Consider the following 22,797-nt stretch of genomic DNA (forward strand, 5'->3'; position numbering starts at 1 on the left):
CTGTTGGATCTTCGGGCGATCCGACTGGCACTGAAGGCATTCCTTCCCTCTGTCCGGGGAAGTGTAGTGCAGGTGTTCACGAAAAACACCACCGCCAATTGGTACTGCAAAAGACAGGGCGGGGTGGGGTCGTGGACCCTAGGGCAAGAGGCTCTGCGTCTCTGGGCTTGGCTGGAACATCAGGGCATGTCCCTGGTGGTTCAACACCTGGCAGGATTTCTGAAGGCCAGGGTGGACCAACTCAGCTGTCGGTGCGTGTTAGATCACGAATGGCGTCTGAACTCGGACGTGGCCCAAGGTCTCTTTCAGCAGTGGGCAGAGCCTTGGTTAGATCTGTTCGCCACTAAAGAGAACGCGCAATGTCATCAGTTCTGCGTGTTGGAATTTCCAAGGCGGCACTCGCTCGGCGACACTTTTTGTTGCGAGTGGAGTTGCGGTCTGTTGTACGCCTTTCCACCTATACCACTTCTGCCCAGAGTGCTGAAGAAGATCAGGTGCGACCGGGCCCAAGTCATCCTTGTGGTTCCGGACTGGGCTCGAAGAGTATGGTATCCTGAGCTACTCAGTATGAGCGTCGATCCCCCAATCAGTCTGCCTCTTAGGGAGGATCTTTTGTCTCAGCAGCAGGGGATGGTCCTTCACCCGAACCTGTCCAGGCTCCACCTCCTTACGTGGAGATTGAGCGGCGGCAGTTGGCTTCTTTCGACCTGACTCCCGAAATCTGTAATGTTATTTTGGCAGCCAGGCGGCCCTCCACAAAAACGGTATTGGCCTGTAGGTGGAATAAGTTTGTGGCATGGTGCACAGCAAAGTCTGTGGATCTCCTTTCTGCCTCTCTTTTAGAGGTCCTGCTTTTTCTTCTTTCTTTGGCCCAGCAGGGCTCTGCTCTGGGCACTATCGAGGGCTATCTCTCGGCCATTTTCGCCTTTCTAAGGCTTCCAGATCAGCCTTCCCTTTTCAAGTCCCTTGTCGTAAATAGATTCTTGAAAGGCATCACGCACATGTTTCCTCCTGTTCCTTTTGTGATACCTCAGTGGGACTTGAATCTAGTTCTTACCTTTCTGATGTGCGCTCCCTTTGAGCCACTTCATAATTGCCGTCTTCGTCTTCTGACTCTCAAGACTGCTTTCCTGGTTGCCACCACCTCGGCCAGAAGAGTGAGTGAGCTCCAGGCTCTTTCTTCTTAACCTCCTTTTCTCTCTGTCCATCCGGACAAAGTTGTTCTGAGGACTTATCCTTCCTTTCTGCCAAAGGTTGTCACCGCCTTTCACATCGGGCAGACCATCACTTTGCCCACCTTCTTTCCACCTCCGCATCCCTCTAAAGAGGAAGAGAGGCTCCACCGTCTGGACCCAAAACGTGCGCTCTCCTTCTATCTGAGTCGCACACAACAGTTCCGGGTGGGTGACCATCTCTTTGTTGGCTACGTGGGCGCCAAGAAAGGTGTGGCTGTGCACAAACGGACCATCTCTCGGTGGGTCGTTCTGTTCATAAAAACATGCTACTCCTTGGCTAAAAAGGAGCCTCCGGTGCGGTTGCGCGCCCATTCTACCAGGGTGACGGCGGCCACTACTGCCCTGGGACGTGACGTTCCCTTGCAGGACATTTGTCAGGCAGCTGCGTGAGCCTCGCTGCACACGTTTACCAAGCACTACTGCCTGGACAACCAAGTCCGTAGAGACGCCTTCTATGGCCGTTCTGTTCTCCAGGACTGGTGTGATCTTGGTTCGCAGACCCACCACCGGGGTTGGTATTGCTGGGGTATCTATTCTAAGGTAAGGAATCTATCACTACGTGTTTCTTTCAGATGCACAAGTTACTTACCTTCGGTAACGATATATCTATAAGAAACATTAGTAGCGATAGATTCCTTACCGCCAATCCCATCTTCCCCTTTCGACTGACTGATTTCTAGGGTTAAGGTCATCCCTTACAGGGCCCTAGTATCATGGCACCAGTCATCAGTATCTTGCGTGGCTCTGCGTTCCTGGTGCGGAAAGTCATGTACAGAACTAACGTCAGCGCGCGTGGGCGCGGCTAAGTAGCTCTGACGACGTCATCACGGCACCAATGACGCACGCGGAGCCGAACGACCAAGCCTACCGACGCGCAGGGCTAATGCCGACGAAAAACTTTCCAGATCCAGTGTGACGCCTGGGGGTAATTCTAAGGTAAGGAATCTATCACTACTAATGTTTCTTACAGATATATCGTTACCGAAGGTAAGTAACTTGTGCTTGGAACCTAATCATTGCAGATTCTTGTGTGCAGAATGGTGAGATCTTCCAGTAATGCCATCGAGCCCTGGTGTGCATGGATGGTAAGGGGCATGTTTCTCACCAACAAACATTGTCTCCCTCCTCCCATATCCCACAGCCCTTCTACTCTGAATTCTCCAACTATCAGTGCATTCCTGTAAATTTCACAATCAGCAAGCACTCAGAAACCTAAGCACATTGAATGGGAGGGGGGACTAGTGCCAGCCATCCATCGCTGCGCAGTAGGCTAGATCCAAGACGGTATAGGGAAGGATACACAGGTGTTAGTATGCCTTCAGACAAAATAGCAGTGATTGTGTTGTTTCTTGAGGGCATTAAGGAATAGGCCTATGTGGAGGGAGCCACACTTAAGTTCAATGTTCAGATGAGTGTTAAGCTGAATCGTTGTCCACAATGTGGGGAGGTTGTTCGGTGTGTGTTCTATGCATCAGGGGAAGTTGGTTGATCTGGAATTGTCTTCCCTGCCTTCTTAGCAAATTCCAGCGCCTTTCTTGGGGTTGGTGTAGAGTCTTAGAGTATTGTTCATTTGGATGCGGAGCTTTGCTGGGTAGAGCATTGCATAGTTGATCTGTTTGTCGCACAGAAGCTTTGTCACCTCTGTGAAAGCCCTGCATGCCTCCTGCACCACCAGGGTAAGATGAGGGTAGATCGAAATAGTGGACTCCTGGTGTCGCAATGGGCCCTGTTTTTTGGCTAAGTGCATGACAGCATCACTGTCTCTATAGTTCAATAGTTATGCAATTATGGGCACAGGAGGTACCCTGACTGGACGTTCAGATCAGAGAAACTGCTTCTTCCAAAGAGTTCGCTCAGATGTGATTCGACAAACCGTTCCGGTTTACCCCTGTTGGTAGTTTCACTATGCAGCATTATTTTTGTGGAAGCAGGATTCCAATACTTCGTTTTTTGGTAGTAGTTCTCGATCTAGGCGGGCCAGAGAGGCTTAAATATATGGTTCAGTGTCCTCCAAGGTAGATATCCTGGTTCTGCTTCTCCTAGGTGGTCTCCCTGTTTATTCAGCCTGTCCTTCAGCAGGTTTATTTACACATTACTATGGTCGATTTTGCTTCCGATCTCTTTAAGGCTGGATCTTATTTCCAAGCTGATGGTATTTATATCCCGGTCCGACTGCATCTCCGGAGAGGCCCCTGGAACGGGTGAGGAAGGCCTGGAGTGTACCCTCATTTGTCAGTGCTACTCAAACTGGAGTTTACTTTGTTTCTGGTCGGTTTTGCCCATGTCCACTGAGGTTGCTGCTCACTTGTGGTGTAATGACAGGGCAAGCAAGTGTCAGGTGAGTTAATGCAGTTTCATTGGCTCTGGAAAATCACAGTCAGTGGCAGGCCCAAGGGCGTGATACTCAGTCTCACTGAAAGTCCACATTAACTGAAGTTCGCTCGCCAGGGCGAGGCAACCATGCAAGGATTTCGCAGGTGCAATGTGGTTCGTTCTTTCAGCTAGCGATCATTGGGTTGAGCGTCTATTGATCTGCTTTGAGGGACCACAGCCGGTTCAGCAGCCCTCGCAGAGCAAGTCTGCTTGTAGACCCAGTGGCATGTAAATCTAGACAAGGAACTTTCGGTTGTATGGGGTGGGCTTTCAGTAGATTTGGTAGAATTTGGGCTTCCTGTTCTCTACCTGTATCTTGGCACTGGAGACAGCAATTGTTTCTCCCCCAACACTATTTCTGTGTGGGGGGAGCTAGTATGCCTTACAGCACTTTTGATAAAGCCCCCCCAGCGTCATAGTCCCACCTTGCTCCAGTGAGTGGGGCCTCTCGCTTCTCTTTGCCACTTGGGAGTAAGCTCAGCGGCTGCACCATCTTTTGGAGGTTGGCGATTAAGGATGTGGGTGCGTGACATCCCGGGATCACCGTTGCCACCGTCCCTGGTGCTTCTGGCAGATTAAATGACTGGAGAAGTAGGTTGTCAGAGAGAGCTCTGCTTCAAACGGCCACCTCTGCCAACCCATGACCCCACCCTCCTGAGACAGCAAACGTAACAGTAACATTTTTAATTGATTTAGAACTGGATTTGTTTTCTTTCTATAATCGAAACATGGATAAGAGATTCCTCCTTCATCTAGCTCTTGCATGTTGATCGTGTCTTCAGACGCAGTAGAGGACTGGCAGTAATTTCTCAAGAAGGACTTGCAGTTAAAACCTTTCCTGTAGGCAATCTATTAATGGCAGAATATCTGGCTTTTACTATCTCCTTTGATGACTAGCTTCTGTGGCATTTTGGCATACCCCACCCCCTGGAGGGGGCCTGGATTTTGGCTTCTAAGTTTTCTAATTTTATCACATCTTTGGTTTTCAGGATCTTGAAATTCTTAGCTCTTGTCGCTTTAACATCTGGGTACACTCATCATCTTAATCCGCTTCTTTGCTGTCTGTCTTTGCCACTTTGGACATAACATAACTAATCAACAAATGTACTCCTAATGCAGGACACAACTTGCATCTGGTATTTGTTTCTGAGGAGTTTGTATCCGATATGTCTTATTGGGTCTTACCATACAGCGCTGTTTCTTTGTATGATCTATTTCAAAGATAATGCAAACCTTAAATCTAGCCCCTTTACTAAACTTAATACCAATATGATAACATTGATGTTGATAGTCTGAGTGCTTTACTTGAATATTGAGTACCAGAACACAGATCTTAGATTGGGAAATTTTATTATTTGGATTTCCTCGGTCCTGAAATGTAAATGCTTCTTGATAGTTAGCTTGCACCTCATTTATCCTTTGGCACCTTGGTATATGCCTGCATTAGGTGCAGCCCAATTCAAGTGTAAGCTTTTTCATAGACTTTATTGCAAGAGGCCAGAACTTCCTATTTGGCTGTGCTGAAAGTTTGCAAAAAGGTAAATAGGTTGGCGTGTTATTATTATGCCAAACAGAAACTTACTAGTGACAAAGCCGTTCAAAAAATGTTTAAATATGTTATTGGAATTTTCCAATCTGATTTTCATTCAAGAAATGACTACTCGTATTTTAGGTCTTCTTGAGTTCCCTTCTTTTTTTTTAAGATAATGTTCTCTCAACTTAGAAGTCTTTTTTTTCTCCCAGCAGCCCCCACACAGCTACCCGGTGTGACTCCGCACTCTAATTTCCTTCCTTCTTAATGAAGGATTTAAATGTGAGTAGTATAATCCTTTGAATCTGGGAAAACCAGCAGTTTTTCTCTGGGTAATTCTGGGTTAGCCTGGGTTATAACCTTTGCAGGGACTAACATGTATAATGGAATACCAGCTGTTAATCATTAATTCTGGCCTCTGTATTTCCACAGCATTTTCAATCTGCTTGCAGTTGACCTTTAAATGTCTTGAGTTTTACAACTGGAAAATCTGGAAGTCTCACTCACACATGCTATTGGGGGCATGTTAAAATCTGTACATGTTGACACCTCATTGATAAGTTCACTAACACAGGTCTTTCCTGTGACCTGCAAGTGTGGCTGAAGTCTTTAGACCTGAATCCAGAGACTCATGGAAAAGGTGTTGTCATATTGTTTGATGGATAAAGTCTCTGATCTTTCGCAAAGAGGGCTTCAAGAGTAAAAGGGCCTTGTCAAGGCCAAATCATGGAGTGTTAGCACTACCAGTCAGAACCTAGCCCTTTTCAAATTGGCAGACCCTTCTATGACTTTTAAGGCCTAACCCAAGACTCATGCAATTTCCTTCACTTCTTTACGTTCAAAATCCCAGCCCAATCCTCTTCTAAGAAAAAACATGTCCTGGCCCATTGCCTCTTCCTTCAATCTCAGTTTCAACTGAAGAGTATGTTGCTCTTTGGAAAGTCTAAAACTTTCAGTCCACCTTCATAATTGGATTCAGATTAGTACCAATAGTTGGTTACTTTTGTGGTGCAGACGGGTGAAGGGCTACAGCTTTCACAACATCCTTTGTCTATGTCCCTTCTTCTCCATTCAGCAGCTTGGGGTTCTGCAGGAGGTTTTAGAAGCAATAGCCCATACTCTGAGAAGAAGTAGGGACACACAGTAAGTATATCCTTGAAAGGCAAAACGTTGCTTCCTCTGTAGAGATGCAAGATGCTAACTCAATCCCAAATCCTGACAGCTTTCCAGAGCACTGACTGCCGATGAGTGCGTCTGCTGTTTAATTTGCTTCTTCTGAAACACAGGAAGAACCTCTGTTTCTTGGTGGATAGCCAACACTACAATTTGTGCTCCCATTTGCCAGTAGGTAGCCCGTACAATGGTTGATTCTTAAAACAAGAGTATCATTGTTCTTAAAACAAGAGTATTATTGTTCCAGATAATATTTCTCCAATGTTTAATTGAATTGTACTACTGTTCACTTTATATACAGTATCCCCCTGTTCTTAACAGTACGTTCTACATTTTTACCAAGATATGTTGATAAACGGTAATGAATTTGAAGAGTTAAATGTAGAAGAATTTAAATGGGTGGTAAACATACTGTTGTCTGTTGGTCTCTAGGATCATCATGTCAGCATTGACTGGATGACCCAAAACACAACTCGATATTTATTATTATTTGGTGAGTAGCCCTTCTAATAGAAGTGCTGTGTATAGTTTCAATCACATGGTGAATAAGAGCAGTTTCAGATAAGCACCCATCATATTCACTACTTGGTGATAGTTAAATTTGGGTGGTGGCACATTGATACTCATTATGATGCTAACAGTCATATTATTAATTATGTTCATTATGTTTCAGCAGCATTTGTATTTGTGAATTTTAAGACGGTGCAGATTCTCCTATGACCTGGTACGGGGACCATATTAAAGGAGTGAATAGAGTGCCACGTGCGTAGGGAAGATGCAGATTGGCAACTCTTAGTGAATGAGAGTTGTTGGATCACTAATTGAGAACTATCAGATTGTATTGAACTGTGGAAGGTTTCATTGGACAAGGGAATTGGCTGTAATATCCCCCCGGCTTAACCAATACCCTCCTTGGTGTCTGTGTAGCAAGATAAATAACATTGCCACCAGCAATGAATGCGGTTTTAGACAGCTCAACTCAAAATCTATTACAGTAGTCCAATTTGATGAAAACTAGTGCATTGGGATTTTACTTTTCTGGATGGAATATATTGCCCTTTTTTTACGTTAAAAGGCTGTAAGTGATTATCTTTATTGTTGATGGCATAAATAACTTCAGGTTCATTATGGAGCTGAATTGTATTACTAAATGTCTGGTTTATGATGAAAGTGTTGAAGTGCAAGTTGACAGCAGAGAAGATGATAGGAATGAGTAATTATTGAAGCTTCTGATTCTTGAGATGAGGCCCAACTCTTTTATTATGGCAGAGAAGCATTTTGATTGCATCTTTTATGTGGAAGAAGGGAAAGGGGGAGAGGTTTTAGTATTGAAATATAGTTAAGAGAGATTGGCAATAATGTCACCAACAGAGATAATATAATGGGGAACATTGTAGAGGTCCCCCCAGAACTGAGCCTTAATGAATATCATGTTCAGTACTGCCTGTTATTAGAAAGTACAGTCCATACATCTAGAAGAGCAAGGAGTTGTTCATAGTTTTGAACATTGTGCAAATAGTGCAGGCTCACTTTGTTACCTGCATTTTTATATTTAAAAAATAGGAAGAAATTGTCCCACAACACCACACAAAAGTGAAATGGAAATCAAGACCTGTTTTACTGCAGGCAAGCACGTCTACTATCAAGTCTATGTTTTGGATACATGTAATATTTGTTCTGTTTACAGGAGCTTTAAGAATTGAAATACTGAATAAGAAAGGAGAAGCAATTCAGAAACTGCCAGGGTCAAGCCACTCAAGTGCAAAGAAATTGCTGGTTGAGCTCAAAGTTATTTTACATTGTAAGTACAAACCCCAGTTTATATCAGCTTTGTATATTGGTGATGCAAGAAACTTGAAAGCTGTGCTCAACATTTGTACATTCATAAAACAGTCTGTGTTCTAAAATGTTATTTCTGAAATGTTATTTTATTTGTTACATAAATGAGGTAGGATAATCAAGCGGTACAGCTATTGCTCTAAAGATACTGCATGCCCCCCCCAAGTACACAAGGTTCAAAGGTGGCTTGGATGCACTTACATAGTAGGGGAATTGGGAAGGCTTGGAGGAGCACTCCTGTTATTGATGTTTGTGGGCTCACAATCACAAGTTTGCAAACTATGTTCACTGAAAACCACTGTTCAACTTTCTAAGAAAGCAAGCATTACACCTAATGATATACTGTTAAGCGATTCTTAAAGTCAATTCGTTGATATTAATGTGCATTCGGAGGAGTCCTCGAGTTTGAAGTGACAGTGTGCCATCACTACTCAAAAAGTAGATGGAAGAGCTTCCAGAAGTCTGGGTCATATCACATTTGATAGGTGGAAAAAAAGACAACTGGAGTCATTACTATGTGCAGCATGGTTGCAGGGTTTATACATCAGTTCTGCTGATTATATTGGATACTCCCTGGTCTGCTTCTGTGCCACCATGCATCAGTGGATACAATTACTAGAACATTCCAGATCTTGGTCTGACTCCAGTTGAGATTTTGAAGCTATGGAATCTACAGGAAGATATGAAGAACATGACTTGTTTTCTGAATGCCTCTTTCACAACTAGAGGGGCCGGAATGCCAACCCTCACATAGCAGGAAACCTGATCAATGGCCACTGAAGTAGCAAGACGTAATACATTACTCCTCTTAACTAAGTACTTGTAGCAACTGTGAAATGAAGACTAAAGACCACTACTGATTTAATCCCAGTCAGCAAGGGGATGCCAGGTGGAGAGGAGGTCTGCACATTCTCCATCAAGCTAAACTGTGTACTTGAATATCAGATGTTAGGAGGCCTGAGGCTGTTAAACACTCTCTTCCAATCTGGTCACAGGAAGGACTTTCGCAACTCTGCCTTGAACAGACAAGATGAAAGATGCAGCAGGTTTGAATCAGAGAAGACTTGAATACAGAAAATAAGCAATCTTATAGAGACAGTGGAGAACTCTGAGGGGAAGGAAGACCTCATGAACCACTTGACCGAGTAAAGATAGACATGGATAACAGATTGATGAGGGATGCCACCACTGAGGTCATAATCCTGATGAAGACACATAAAGGACTCTCACCTTTCAAGGCTTTGAATCCTTTTGTGGAGCTTCCAGACAGGAACAGGAAAGTAAGTGCCCTTCAAGTCTGTGGCTCAAAACCTATGTCCTCAAGATCAGTATTTAGTCATGGTTGCTACCTTAAAACTCTGCAGGAAAACATATATAACAGTGATAGATCTAGAAGTGTGTGCAGGCCTCCATTCCTCCTATCCACATCTAAAAATCAGGAGCAGAAGTTCTTGATTGTTTAACCTTGGTATCTAGCTCCATCACTTCAAGCTCCAGTCTTAAAGCTAAAGCAATACGTCCAGGGAAATAACATAGGATAGCAAAGGTGGCAAATATGCATGTATCTGTCAATTGAGGGAAAACTAGTTCAACTCAACAATTGTAATTCTGGTTTTCATTGCTACTAGGACTGGAAGGGGGGCAGCGCTGGCTGCAGCTCAACACATTTGAAAATGAGAATACCCAGCTGACTCCTGAGATTCACATCTAAAACATAATATATGCAAGCAGTTTAGCTAAATTGTGACAGCAGTTTTCTTATAAGGACTAAGTCATTATTTCACCACAACGAAATGCACAATAACTGTAGATGCCATGGTAAACTCCCACAATGCTTACTGAATTGCTCTGTATGGTGGAACAATGTTTGGAGGCTTCGGAAAGTACAGGCCTTTGTAGAATGTATGGCAGAGGTGTTGGGAATATGCACCACATCACTGGGATAAGAACACATTGGTTATCTAGTCAGTAATAAGAAAACATTTAGAAAATTTGCGTCAGACACAGCATAACTTGAAAATTAGAAGTATGCATCCAGGATAGGCACATACAACACACTGGAAAACACTTAATGAAAACTCTAGGTCTCAATGAGAGAAAAGGTCTCAATGAGAGAAAAGCTATTACTGATGGAACATAGACTGTGTAATAGCATTCTTAGTTACATCCATTGTTGTAAATTACTAATTTGTCACAAGAGTTGACAGTACTACCTCTGAACCCCCACCGGTTATTCTGCTATAGCTACTCATCAAGTTTTTTTTCCACTGCATTTCGGTGTTTGCTTTAGGTCATACACTCATTTTGCCCAAGACCCTTAGGAGAACAATTTGATGTCAATTGTATTCCTTTGACTGAATCTCCTTTGCAAGACGTATCATGTGTCACAATCTTAGAATGAGTCCAGAGTAAGAAGGAGATGTGATCTAGTGGCAAAGCTGCTGACTTGGAACCTTTTTGGAATGCCGGCCTGGACACTTGAAGGAAAATCGTCCGAGTCTGGGCAATTCACCTATACTCTCTCTGTCTCAAAATGTAAATATGTGAAATGCACTTGTGAATATGTAATTTGGTAATTCAGATATTTAAATCCACGTTTAATGTACATGATCTAGTATTATCTCCCAGCACCCCCATCATACAGTGCTCTGTGGCTCCCCAGCAGGGTTTACAGTCTCTAAGTACAAATACATATCCAGATAAATGGATAAGGGCCACTAGAGAAAGTAACTGTCATGAATAGCTTGATTTAGATCTATTGCTGTCTTTAACTAATTTCACCCAAAGTTCTTGTGTAAAACATTAAATGAGTGCAAAAATAATAGTTATGAAATGTACTTGAACCAAAGAGTTAATATTGTAACTTGCACAGCACTATATGATGTATCAGCATATGGAGTACCAACTCTAAAATATTGCTGTAATGTCAGGTGCTCAGTGTTGACATTAAATATGCATTCCTAAATATTTATAGACATATTTTTTCTATTAACACATGCTTGTATTCCTTTTTGATCCTCAACTCCCCATCTCTAATACGTGTTTCTTGAAATTCGCGGTCTCTGAGAGTCTCAAAATGTTGTAAAAGAAAATGCGAACAAAGTAATTGACAAAGGGGGCGCTAGGTGGCGCACGAGTGGAATGGCCGCGGCGACGTGAGGCTCCCGCCGCCCGGAGATTTATTCTTAATTAATCCTACAATTGCCACAACCTACTACGTATTAAATTGCAGAGAAAGACTGATGATGTGCTAAGACGGCATGTGGAGTGCTTAAATCCGGTGTCCCGCGTGAGAACGGAGCTGACTGGCTGCAGTTGGGGCTGCTCCTGGTGAACCGGTGTAGAGGTGTGGAGCCCGGAGCGGGATATAATAGCAACGCGAGCCCCGAGGATAAGGTGTGGGGACCCAGCCACACGGCTGTGTTCGTCATTGTCCCCGGGCACAGAGCGCTGTAATCACCGGCAGGACGCGACGTGGTAACCCCTCCCTGGCACTTGGGCAGAGCGACATTTGGACAGGAGGACTGGTAGTACAGCGTTGAAGCCGACAGTGAGTGTTGCCCTTGCACATGGCGCTCCGGTGACACAGACAAAATGGCGGCGGCCATGATAAATGCTTGTAATTATTGGACTGCATAGTTAGATAGCAGCCAGCTGCGGGACGGATATAGAGCTAAATGTGGTCGCTTTTTGATAGAACCCACGGTTGAGGCAGCGGAGGCGATTGCCATGGATAACCCTGATTGCTACAGCGCAGTGAGAAGCGGGAAATCTTGAATACTAAAGATGGCGCTGTGAGACATTGTCGGGACGGGCATCGTGAGCGTCGGAAGATATCCTTGGTGCCTAGATTTTTACATCCTGCTGCAGTGGAGTGACCCCGTGGGCTGTGCTGGTGGACGGCTGAAGGGGAGGAATTTTACTGGCGATAGTGCGGTGCTGATAAGTGGCACAGGGCAAGAAGCGCGGGCTCTAGGTGGGGACCGTTGGCGGGGCCTTTGCGGCCGGAGGGAGCCGGAACTTAGATTGGAATCCACAGAGCCGAGACAGTAGTACCTGGAGTCGGGCCCTCCATGTTAGATATAGTAGGGGTGACGGTGCTGCCCCGAAGCGCGTGCTGGTGTCGAGTGGGAGAGAGGCTCCTCTGAAGGGGTAAGCAACGCCAAATCCTACCATTTGAGCATGGACGGACAGGGCTGGCAGCGTTGGACGTCATACAGTGCTCCGGAACGGCACAATACACATACGGGGGCCGATGGCACCCCTAGATCGTTTGACTGGTGGTATCGAGCGGCAGCAGGAACATGCCTGCAGAGGCTGAGAGGCCAGGAAATCAGGATGCATTAATATTGATCGTAGATCCATGGCGATAGCTGCACATAAGTAGCACTGATCTCACCGGTGCCTAGACACAAGAAGCGTAGCAGTGGCCTACTACATAATAGGTGGTGCGACGGTTGCATTGGACTCCGCTAAGTGTGGTGCGACTGGGGCAGTGCGTGGAGGCTGCTGTGAAGGGCGTGAAGTGCTTCCTAGGCTGAAAGGAGCTGCCACTAAATTGAGGACTGTTGATTGTCGCTGACGGAGCATATAGACAGTTGATATTTGTGAGGGGAGGGACGCCGCCCTTGTTGGCCCAAACAGTGCAACATGGGCAGATTAGATTCGCGACAACCACGGCTCACCTTTGAGGCGAAGAAAAGCACGAAGCAGCCACCAACAGAGGGTGAGACTGGGGGGTCTGAGGATGCGGCTAAACGGGATTCTGGAACGGATAATGAGCTGCACACCATCTTGCTTAAAATGCGTCAGGGATTTGCGCCAATCGCTGATAAGGTGGACACGCAAGCTGGAAGTACATGACTCTCGGCTTAAGGAAGTGGAACAGAGGAAATCGGACATGGAAGACGTCACTGAGCAATTGAAGACTGCAGTAACACAAATGGACAAACTCATGCTCATCATAGACGCCAAGAATGAGGACATTGAAGCCCGCAGAAGGCGTAATAATGTGCGCATACTAGGTGTACCAGAGAGTACCAACACGGGCAGGATGGAGCACTATGTTGAAAAAATGTTGACCGCAATCACAGACGAAGGAGTGCTTTCACCCCAGTTCATTGTTGAGAGGGCGCACAGATCGCTGGGCCCATGCCCCCCTCCAGGAGCCACTCCTAGACCCATTATAGCACGGCTACTTAATTATCGAGATCGGGATGCGGTCTTGAGAGTGGCTAGGGGAAAAAGACAACTTGCATATGATGGTGTCACATTCACTATTTTCCCGGATTTTACAGTGCGGGTGCAGGAGGAGAGAAAGAAGTTCAACATAGTGAAACAACGGCTGCGTCAAGAATAGGTGGATTACGCGTTGCTCTATTCGGCGAGGCTTCGAGTGACTCATCGGGGAAAGCAGGTCATACATACTACTCCACATTCAGTGGAAAAATTCTTGAAGACACTCCGGCTACGAAAGACTGTGCCCGTCGAGCGAGAAGATGTAGAAGAGGCGCCGCTTTCAGATGTGGAATAACAGGACACGTGATGATGCTCAGTAAATCGTTCCTGTGGGGGTGCTCGACTGCGGTCTGCATGGTGTTGAATGCATTAAGACAATGGGCAAATGTAATGTATATTTTCTTTATTAATCCAGGCTGCATTGCAAGACACTCTTTCTCTGATCGCTAGTTATGGTAAGGGTTGATGCAATCTGTTAACTGAATTTCACCGGGCACCCTCGTCACTTGCCGGGAACTGACGATCATCTGAAGTTTCCTGTATGGGTGCGAGGTTTGAGTGCGCCATCTAGAAGACACACCCCAATGGGAATACCCCTTCTAACTTGTGGAATGGTTGTTTTTTTGGGGAGGGTGGAGGGTGGGAAGGGAAATAGCTGACCTGATTGGGATGTTTCAGGGCGTTGGGTGGGGGAGGGAGGGGACAGGGAAGTTTATGACATGCGGTAAGGGGGACGGTGGCAGCTTTCCTTGAACCCGCTTGGCGCCAATTTTAGAGCATTACCGCTCGTCATTATTTTAAACTGCTGAACTGTAGAAAGCAGCTCCGTGAGCCTGTGACTAATTTTATTTTGTGAATGCACTGCTTTTGGGAAAGTACTGCCTATCTGTGTGAGAACTGAATACTAGTTTGCACATTGTTTAAAAATACCACTTACCCACACGCACTGAGGGACCAGCTCTTGTTGATAGTCGATCTGTGCCTGCCCGCCCAGTCCGACCCTCCAGCCAATCACGGGTGCGGAAGGCGGGGCAGAGCCAGGAACATCGTGGGAGGCGAGCGGTTAGCGCTCTAGCTCTCCCAAACTCAAGGGCCATAAAGGTAGCGAGGAGGCACTCGCCAGCGCGGTAAGGGGGACGGTGGCAGCTTTCCTTGAACCCGCTTGGCGCCAATTTTAGAGCATTACCGCTCGTCATTATTTTAAACAGCTGAACTGTAGAAAGCAGCTCCGTGAGCCTGTGACTAATTTTATTTTGTGAATGCACTGCTTTTGGGAAAGTACTGCCTATCTGTGTGAGAACTGAATACTAGTTTGCACATTGTTTAAAAATACCACTTACCCACACGCACTGAGGGACCAGCTCTTGTTGATAGTCGATCTGTGCCTGCCCGCCCAGTCCGACCCTCCAGCCAATCACGGGTGCGGAAGGCGGGGCAGAGCCAGGAACATCGTGGGAGGCGAGCGGTTAGCGCTCTAGCTCTCCCAAACTCAAGGGCCATAAAGGTAGCGAGGAGGCACTCGCCAGCGCGGTAAGGGGGACGGTGGCAGCTTTCCTTGAACCCGCTTGGCGCCAATTTTAGAGCATTACCGCTCGTCATTATTTTAAACTGCTGAACTGTAGAAAGCAGCTCCGTGAGCCTGTGACTAATTTTATTTTGTGAATGCACTGCTTTTGGGAAAGTACTGCTGTAGGAAGGTAGATCCCTGACTATGGTTGCCCCCAACTTTTTGCCTGGTGTTTTGCTGGTTTTCTGACTTAGTTGACCTGAGGCCCTGCTGTTCAGGACCTCAGGCCCACTGCTCTCTCTGTAAAATGGATTCCATGTACCTTAGGTACATATCTAAATTGGATACTGAGCCACCTTATCAGTCCCTGTACAGTGTACCTTAGGTACCCAGGGCATAGGTGTACCCAGGGCCTACCAGGGGCTGCAGCATGTATTATGCCACCCCTGGCTGGCCATCCAAATCTGACACAACTGGCTGCTTGACAGCTGGGGCAAGGCGTTGTAATCACCCTTTGCTTTAGATATAGTATACCTATATCTAACCCTAAAATGGACACACAGATCTCCTATCAGTCACTCCTATGGCAGGCCTTAACAATCCTGAAGGCAGAGTGCTTGGAATCGTGTGAGATGGTGCTCTGGCATGAGCTGAGCCTGTCTGCGGCTTTCGGGACCCATCCCTTAGCCGTTTCCAGGATATCGCATACCATATACTCTTAAGTGCATTATAATCCTCGCGGTTATGTGCCAACTCTGGTATCGCTTTATCAAAACATGTCGAGTAAGGTGTCATACGAATTGGAATACTAACCCCTCGCCAATTCTGGCGACGGGGTTAGCATTCCACCCTTCTAGAGGGACACGACATGTATGTAACCCCTAACCCCGGTTAAAGTCAGACAGAGCCTTAGCATCCACAAAATGGATGCTGCCACCGAGACACAAGTCTGCCCTCCTGCTGCTGGGAGTCCTCCCAGAGCAGGAGATAAGGACAAAGGGTTTCCTGCCAGGGGCGGTGCCAGCACCGTCCCAGACAGGGTTTTGTGTATTGTAGGTAGGCAGGGCTTTAGAGGAAGGTGACTGCACGTGGCACCCCGGTGCTCACTGTGCATAGGCTGGCTGGAACCAGTTCCAGGGTCACTCCAGACCCTGTGCTGGGGAAAAGCCCGCCAAGGAAGTGGGTGTAACCACCCCCCTCCTAGTCCCACCCATAGGGCAGGACTTAGTCGCGTGCCAGCCCCTTTTTACAGGATAAAGGTAGAGACTGGCCCCCTTCCAAATGAGATCATCTTTGAATCCTGAAACTACTTTCCACGAAAGGAACTCAAGACTTCTTCCTAAGATTTCTCCCTTGTGACTAAGGAGTAGTCACCCTGCATCCGCAGGCACCATCTAAGAACACTGCGGTCTGCTGCAAGTCTCTCCTCCGGATCAAGACTGCCCAGCTCGACGAGAACCGGCTTCCCTGGCACCTCCGACCTCTACCTGCATCATCAGTCACGCTGAGATTCGTGGGTGTGACGAGACCTCGAGGGACCGGCCATCTTCAAGACTGCACGACTTCTTTCCAGCAAGCCCGCCGAGTAATCTACTGGTGAGTGCTTTGGGGTCCGAGAAGCCCCGACTCTGAGCAGCTCCAGCTCCGAAGTGCAGCCCCCCAGCATCTCCACGATCTGCGTGGGGCCCTCCTGCTTTCCGCTGCTCACCGCGTTGTTTGGCTACTAGCCCGTTGGCTTGTGGCCTTCCTGACGACGCCCGACGACATTTCTGCTGCTGGTCTGGTTGCTCCAGACTGGCCCTTGCTCCCTTCCAGAAGAGGAGCACCCCGGACCCTCCTGGTCCACTCAAGACGCCATTTTGAGTCCACCGCGTGGGCTTGAATACGCCAAGGCTTGTTGCCCAATCCTGGGTAACTTCGACGCCAACGACTTCATCCTTCGTGGGACAGCTCGCACCTCCATCCTGGTCGCCGACAACGCCTCCTGGTCCGAGAGACTGCAGAGCCCAGCAGCGCCCACTCACCTGACTGCGGTGACTTCGCCCGGTGCCATCCTGGTGCCCACTTAATCACTGGCTAGTGATTCAAGAACTTGGTCCCCTCTGCTTTCAGGTTTTCTTCTTCCTTGATCCAGGCTTGGATCCATCGAACTTTTCTTCACTGGTCGCCTGCCAGCAACTTCTTCCTTCCAGGCTCCTGGTCCGGCAACGAGATCCCCGACGTCTTTTCAGACCTATGCAGCTGCAGCCCCTGGGCTAGGTAACTTCGGCACTCCGGTGTCCCAGCATAGCCTCACTATCCAAGGGTCAGGATCCACTGTCGTTTTCTCCCTACCAGGTCGGGTTCGCCCGTGAACACTAACTTTGTGAATTCTAGCTTCCATAGACTTTGTCCCGCATCCCGCGTGAGAGTGCACACTCTGCACCCGAGTCCCCTGGGCCTCCTAGTAGTAATCTAACGATTCCCTAGTCCAGTCCTAGCGATTCCAAAGCCTATTAGAACTGTTACTTACCTGCTAGTAATTCGCATTCCACTTTTAGCGTATATGGTTTGTCGTGCCCCTCGGGCATTTGTGTAACGTGCTAACTTAAAAGTATTTTCGTAAGAGTTTTGTTGTGTGCTTAGCTCCCTGTCTCATAAAGAGCCCGGGTAGTCTTGTTATAAATAAATACACTGTTTATTTTCATAACAACTTGTGTGGTGTCCTTTCACTGGGTGTTCAAGGGGTAATGTGATGGTAAAACAGCTGGCTTAACACGCCCTCTAGAGTCTTAGCCTTAGACTGCTCGTATCCATGCTACTAGGATAGCTGGTCTATAAGGTTGACTTACAACCAATCATCAATAAGGGTTGTTTGGACTGATATATAGTGATCACTAGAATAGTGAGCACTGCACATCAGGCCAACTTCTCACAACTGCCTATCTGTGTGAGAACTGAATACTAGTTTGCACATTGTTTAAAAATACCACTTACCCACACGCACTGAGGGACCAGCTCTTGTTGATAGTCGATCTGTGCCTGCCCGCCCAGTCCGACCCTCCAGCCAATCACGGGTGCGGAAGGCGGGGCAGAGCCAGGAACATCGTGGGAGGCGAGCGGTTAGCGCTCTAGCTCTCTCAAACTCAAGGGCCATAAAGGTAGCGAGGAGGCACTCGCCAGCGCGGTAAGGGGGACGGTGGCAGCTTTCCTTGAACCCGCTTGGCGCCAATTTTAGAGCATTACCGCTCGTCATTATTTTAAACTGCTGAACTGTAGAAAGCAGCTCCGTGAGCCTGTGACTAATTTTATTTTGTGAATGCACTGCTTTTGGGAAAGTACTGCCTATCTGTGTGAGAACTGAATACTAGTTTGCACATTGTTTAAAAATACCACTTACCCACACGCACTGAGGGACCAGCTCTTGTTGATAGTCGATCTGTGCCTGCCCGCCCAGTCCGACCCTCCAGCCAATCACGGGTGCGGAAGGCGGGGCAGAGCCAGGAACATCGTGGGAGGCGAGCGGTTAGCGCTCTAGCTCTCCCAAACTCAAGGGCCATAAAGCAACTCGTCGGTCCAACGCGCAGTGTTGACGCGCAGTGTGGCGCCTAAGCCTGCGCCTAAGACGAGCCAAAGACCAGCCCGTCTGCGCCCGTCCGCGACAGGACGGGGCTAGGGGCAGGGGGCCATGGCGGTCTGTACCCTCCCAGCAGAGAAGGGTCATGGCACTACTCAGTTTTATTCACGCCAGACTCTTACGGAAATAGGCAGGTACGTTACCACACTGTGCCCCCACTGGACTCGTTCCAGTGTGGGGGGACCTTTCAATTGTTTGGGGTGTCACATGCAATTTACCAGCACTGCGGTAATCACTCCCGGTCATCTAAAGTGTGCCAGATCAGCTCAGAGCACCAATCCTGTAACACTGAACACCAATGCCCCTAATGATCCGCCCCTAACGTGTAAAAACCTTTTGTGCAATGTCCGCTCCCTTGTCTCTCATGCTACACAGGTTTGGGACCTCATTACAACTGAGAGACCTCATCTGTGTTTCTTAACGGAGACCTGGCTTAAGCCTCATACAGTCCCAGCCATAACGTTGGGGGTACCGACAGGGTACAAAATAGTAAGGTTGGATCGCCCGATTAAAACGGGAGGAGGGCTAGCTATTGTGTTCAAACAAGAGATGGAGGTTGCAGTCATTGAAACTGTGTGTACCCCAGAAATGGAGCTCATGATTTTTACGATCAACCCTACTTCTAGGGAAACCAGGAAGGGTGCACTTGTGTATCGACCTCCTGGCTCGTGTGGGACCTTCTCCATTAAATTAATGGAAATGTTGGCACCTCACATGCAAGCTAACTCTGAGTTCATTCTGGTGGGGGATTTCAATATCCACAGTGAGATCACCACGTGCACTGATGCACAGACTGTGTTAACAGACTTGGCCACACTTGGACTTAATAAAATGAATCAGGGGCCGACCCATTCTGCGGGCCATACTCTTGACCTAGTGCTCTGTAACTCAACAGCTATTAACTGTCTTACTCCCAATCAAGTTGATTGGACAGACCACTCAGTTATTATGTTTTATACTCGTTCTAACTATAAAGTTAAAGCTATCCATAGGACGATGGCCAATGTTAGAAGGCCCTGGAACAAATTAATCCCTGCAGACTTCAGGGCAAATTACTCTGAACCCAAATGGGAGGCATGCGGTGAAAACGCCACTTTAGCCCTAAGCGCATTTAGTGACGCTGCGTTAACAACTATTAATCATGTGGTCCCGCCGAGAACTTATAAATCCCGACCGGCCCCTAAACAAGAAGTCTGGTTCACTGGGGATCTCAGACAGCAAAAAAAGACCATGAGAAAGTTAGAGAAAAAATGGAGAGTCACACACAAGGCAGATGATAAGGAGGACTTTAGGAGGTCGTTTAAAAATTACCATAAAGCAATCCGAGCTGCCAGGAAACAACATATAGCAGTTCAATTATCAGCTGCTGGTTCTAACGTAAAAACCCTGTATAAAATTCTACAGACGTTCACCATGCCCACTGCCTGTGATACTGAGGGGATCGAATCCCAAGAACTCTGTGATAACATCTCACAGTTTTTTGTCGGGAAAATCGACGCCATCTGTAATAAGATACTAGCGTCAAACTCCATCTCTAATAATCCAGTAACAACTGACTGTCGAATCCAGCTACATACTATGACTACAGATAATGAGGCTAAGAAGCTTACCATTTTCCCACCCATCTCTATTGAAGAGTTGACTGCTCTTGTCACGCAAACAAAGAGTGGGTGCCCGACTGACATCATCCCAGCACGTATTATGCCACTTCTGCTGGATGATCTGGGGGTTGGAATACGGCATGTAGTCAATTTGTCCTTGTGTACTGGGGAAGTCCCTTTAGACTGGAAACAGGCTCTTGTGAGACCTCTGCGTAAAAACAATTCGATCCCCTGGTCGGATTTGACAAATCTGAGACCGATCTCTCTTCTCCCTTTTATAGGGAAGCTTGCTGAGAGACATGTGAATCAGTATTTGTCAAAATTTATTGAACACACGGGTGGACTCGACCCCTCCCAGTCGGGTTTCAGGCCCAGGCACAGTACTGAGACCGCCTTGCTGTCCGTCGCTGACAATCTTCAGATGCTACAAGACAAGGGCTATTCCGTTGTCCTGGTGCTTCTAGATTTGTCAGCGGCGTTTGACACTGTGTCACACAACATCATGACCTCCAGACTAGTTGACATCGGTCTGGAAGGCAAGGCCCTGGCCTGGCTAAGGAGCTTCTTCAGCAAACGCACCCAGAGAGTCATCTTGGGACCATACCAATCAGAGGTGGTGGCGATCTCGAAGGGGGTGCCACAGGGCTCTTGTTTGAGCCCTACGTTATTTAATATCTACGTGGCACCCCTAGCTAACATCATGAGATCCCACGGGTTCATTCCAGTATCATACGCGGATGACACCCAACTCCTCTTTCCTTTTAAAACAATGACTCCCGAGGTGCGTGACTCCTTCGCCCGGGGGATGAAGGAGGTGGCACGGTGGATGGCAGCTAACTTCCTGCAGTGCAACGTCTCCAAGACCGAGGTTATGCTCTTCGGAGAGGCCAAACGCTTATGGACTCCGGACTGGTGGCCTCAAGATCTTGGCCCCGTCCCTGAGCCCAAAACAGTGGTAAAAGATCTGGGAGTGAAACTGGACCATGAGCTTACCCTAACACAACAAACTAATCAAGTGGTGGGCTCATGTTTTCATGTTATTGGGCTTCTCAGGAGAGTATTCCCTCTGTTACCGGATACCACTAGGAGAACGTTGGTCCAGTCACTAGTGTTAAGCAGGCTGGACTATTGCAATGGTTTGATGCTAGCTGCCAATGAGGGCATCTTTGCTAGATTGCAGGTTGTGCAAAACACTGCTGCACAACTAGTTCTAAATGTCCCGCCTCGTACTCCCTCAAAACCGTTGCTGGCCAAACTGCACTGGCTTCCAGTAAAGCAGAGGGTGATGTTTAAGATCTGCTGTGTCATCCACAAATGCCTTATTGGAAAAGGTCCTGGTTACCTCACGGAAAAATTCATCCCTTATGTTCCGTCTAGATACCTGAGATCAGGAGATCAGGAGATCAGGAATTGCTATGTGTTCCTAGGGCCATGAAGGCAAGAAAGGGGGGAAGGGCCCTATCGGTAGCTGGCCCAAAGTTGTGGAACCAACTCCCGAAGGAAATTAGAGTATGTAGGGAACATTTCCCTTTTAGGAAAAAACTCAAAACGTTCCTCTTTAACTTCTAGTTGGCCTCACGGCTATTTACTAAATTATGACTAGTTTATGTTCTTTAGTTGCTGCCAAAGGCGCGGAGATACTCCTTCGGGAGTCGATTCACAGCGCCATACAAACATGCAAATAAATAAAATGCAAATCGTTGGTACAGATATTGTGGCTCAGATGCGACACAGTTTGCGGAGAGAGATGGTGCATCTTACTGACTGGCAGAACTGTAATGTGGACTTGATGATAAGACATGGCTGTAAAAGGAAATTATCTGAATTTAACAATAATGTCTTGGAATATAATAGGGTTGAAGGATGCGAGAAAATGCAGGCAGATACTAGCGTACTTAGACGGACATCAAGTGCAGGTAGCGCTTTTACAAGAAACACATATACACCCTCACTCTAATACTACCTTCGCCAGTAGATGGGCGGGTATAATGCTTTTTTCCTCCTTCTCCTCATACGCTAGAGGTATGCCTGAGCTGGGGCTGGCCCCTATACCAGTCTTGGAACTCAGGAATTTGGGAGTGTGGCTTGACCACACACTAAGCTTTACGATCCATACCAAGAGAGTGGCGGCAGGCTGCTTTGGTGTACTACGCGGGTTAAGACCGGTGCTCAAATTTTTTGATGCCCCGACAAGACAGCTGGTCATCCAAGCGATGATTATCTCCCGGTTGGACTACGCTAGTTCTCTCCTTCTTGGAGCAAACCAAGCTGAGATTCTTCGTTTACAACGGGTACAGAATGCAGCGGCGAGGGCGGTGGTCGGTTTGCCTCGGACCTGTCCTACCTCTAATACTCTTCGGTCCTTGCACTGGCTACCGATCAAAAGTAGAATCCATTTTAAGGCTCTTAGCCTGGCTTTTAAAATTCTAAAAAAGTCGGCACCAGAGATACTTACCAACCTGGTATTTCCCTATGTTCCAACTCGCCCACTCAGATCTCTTGGTCAATCCCTCGTGGTTGTCCCACGTTTCAGACTCAGCCGGATGGGCGGACGCTCCTTTCGAGTGAGAGCCGCGACTCTCTGGAACGCTCTTCCCTTAGTAATCCGCCTCTTAGATGATTTACTAACATTTCGTAGGGCTCTGAAAACCTTCTTGTTTTAAAAATTCCTGTTTTCTTCTTTT

General features: G+C 47.2%; 1 protein-coding gene across 1 annotated transcript in view; it reads left to right on the forward strand.

Annotated features, from left to right (window-relative positions):
• The window catches only part of SMCHD1 (structural maintenance of chromosomes flexible hinge domain containing 1), a 2,317,253-nt gene that overhangs the window by 607,372 nt on the left and 1,687,084 nt on the right, over window positions 1–22,797 (forward strand). The window contains exon 17 of the mRNA XM_078687460.1: window positions 8,000–8,113. Coding sequence (XP_078543586.1) covers window positions 8,000–8,113 — 114 coding nt within the window. The remainder of the gene's footprint in view (window positions 1–7,999; window positions 8,114–22,797) is intronic.

This window comes from Lissotriton helveticus, chromosome 4_1, assembly GCF_964261635.1.
Source record: "Lissotriton helveticus chromosome 4_1, aLisHel1.1, whole genome shotgun sequence".
NCBI classification, from domain to species: domain Eukaryota; kingdom Metazoa; phylum Chordata; class Amphibia; order Caudata; family Salamandridae; genus Lissotriton; species Lissotriton helveticus.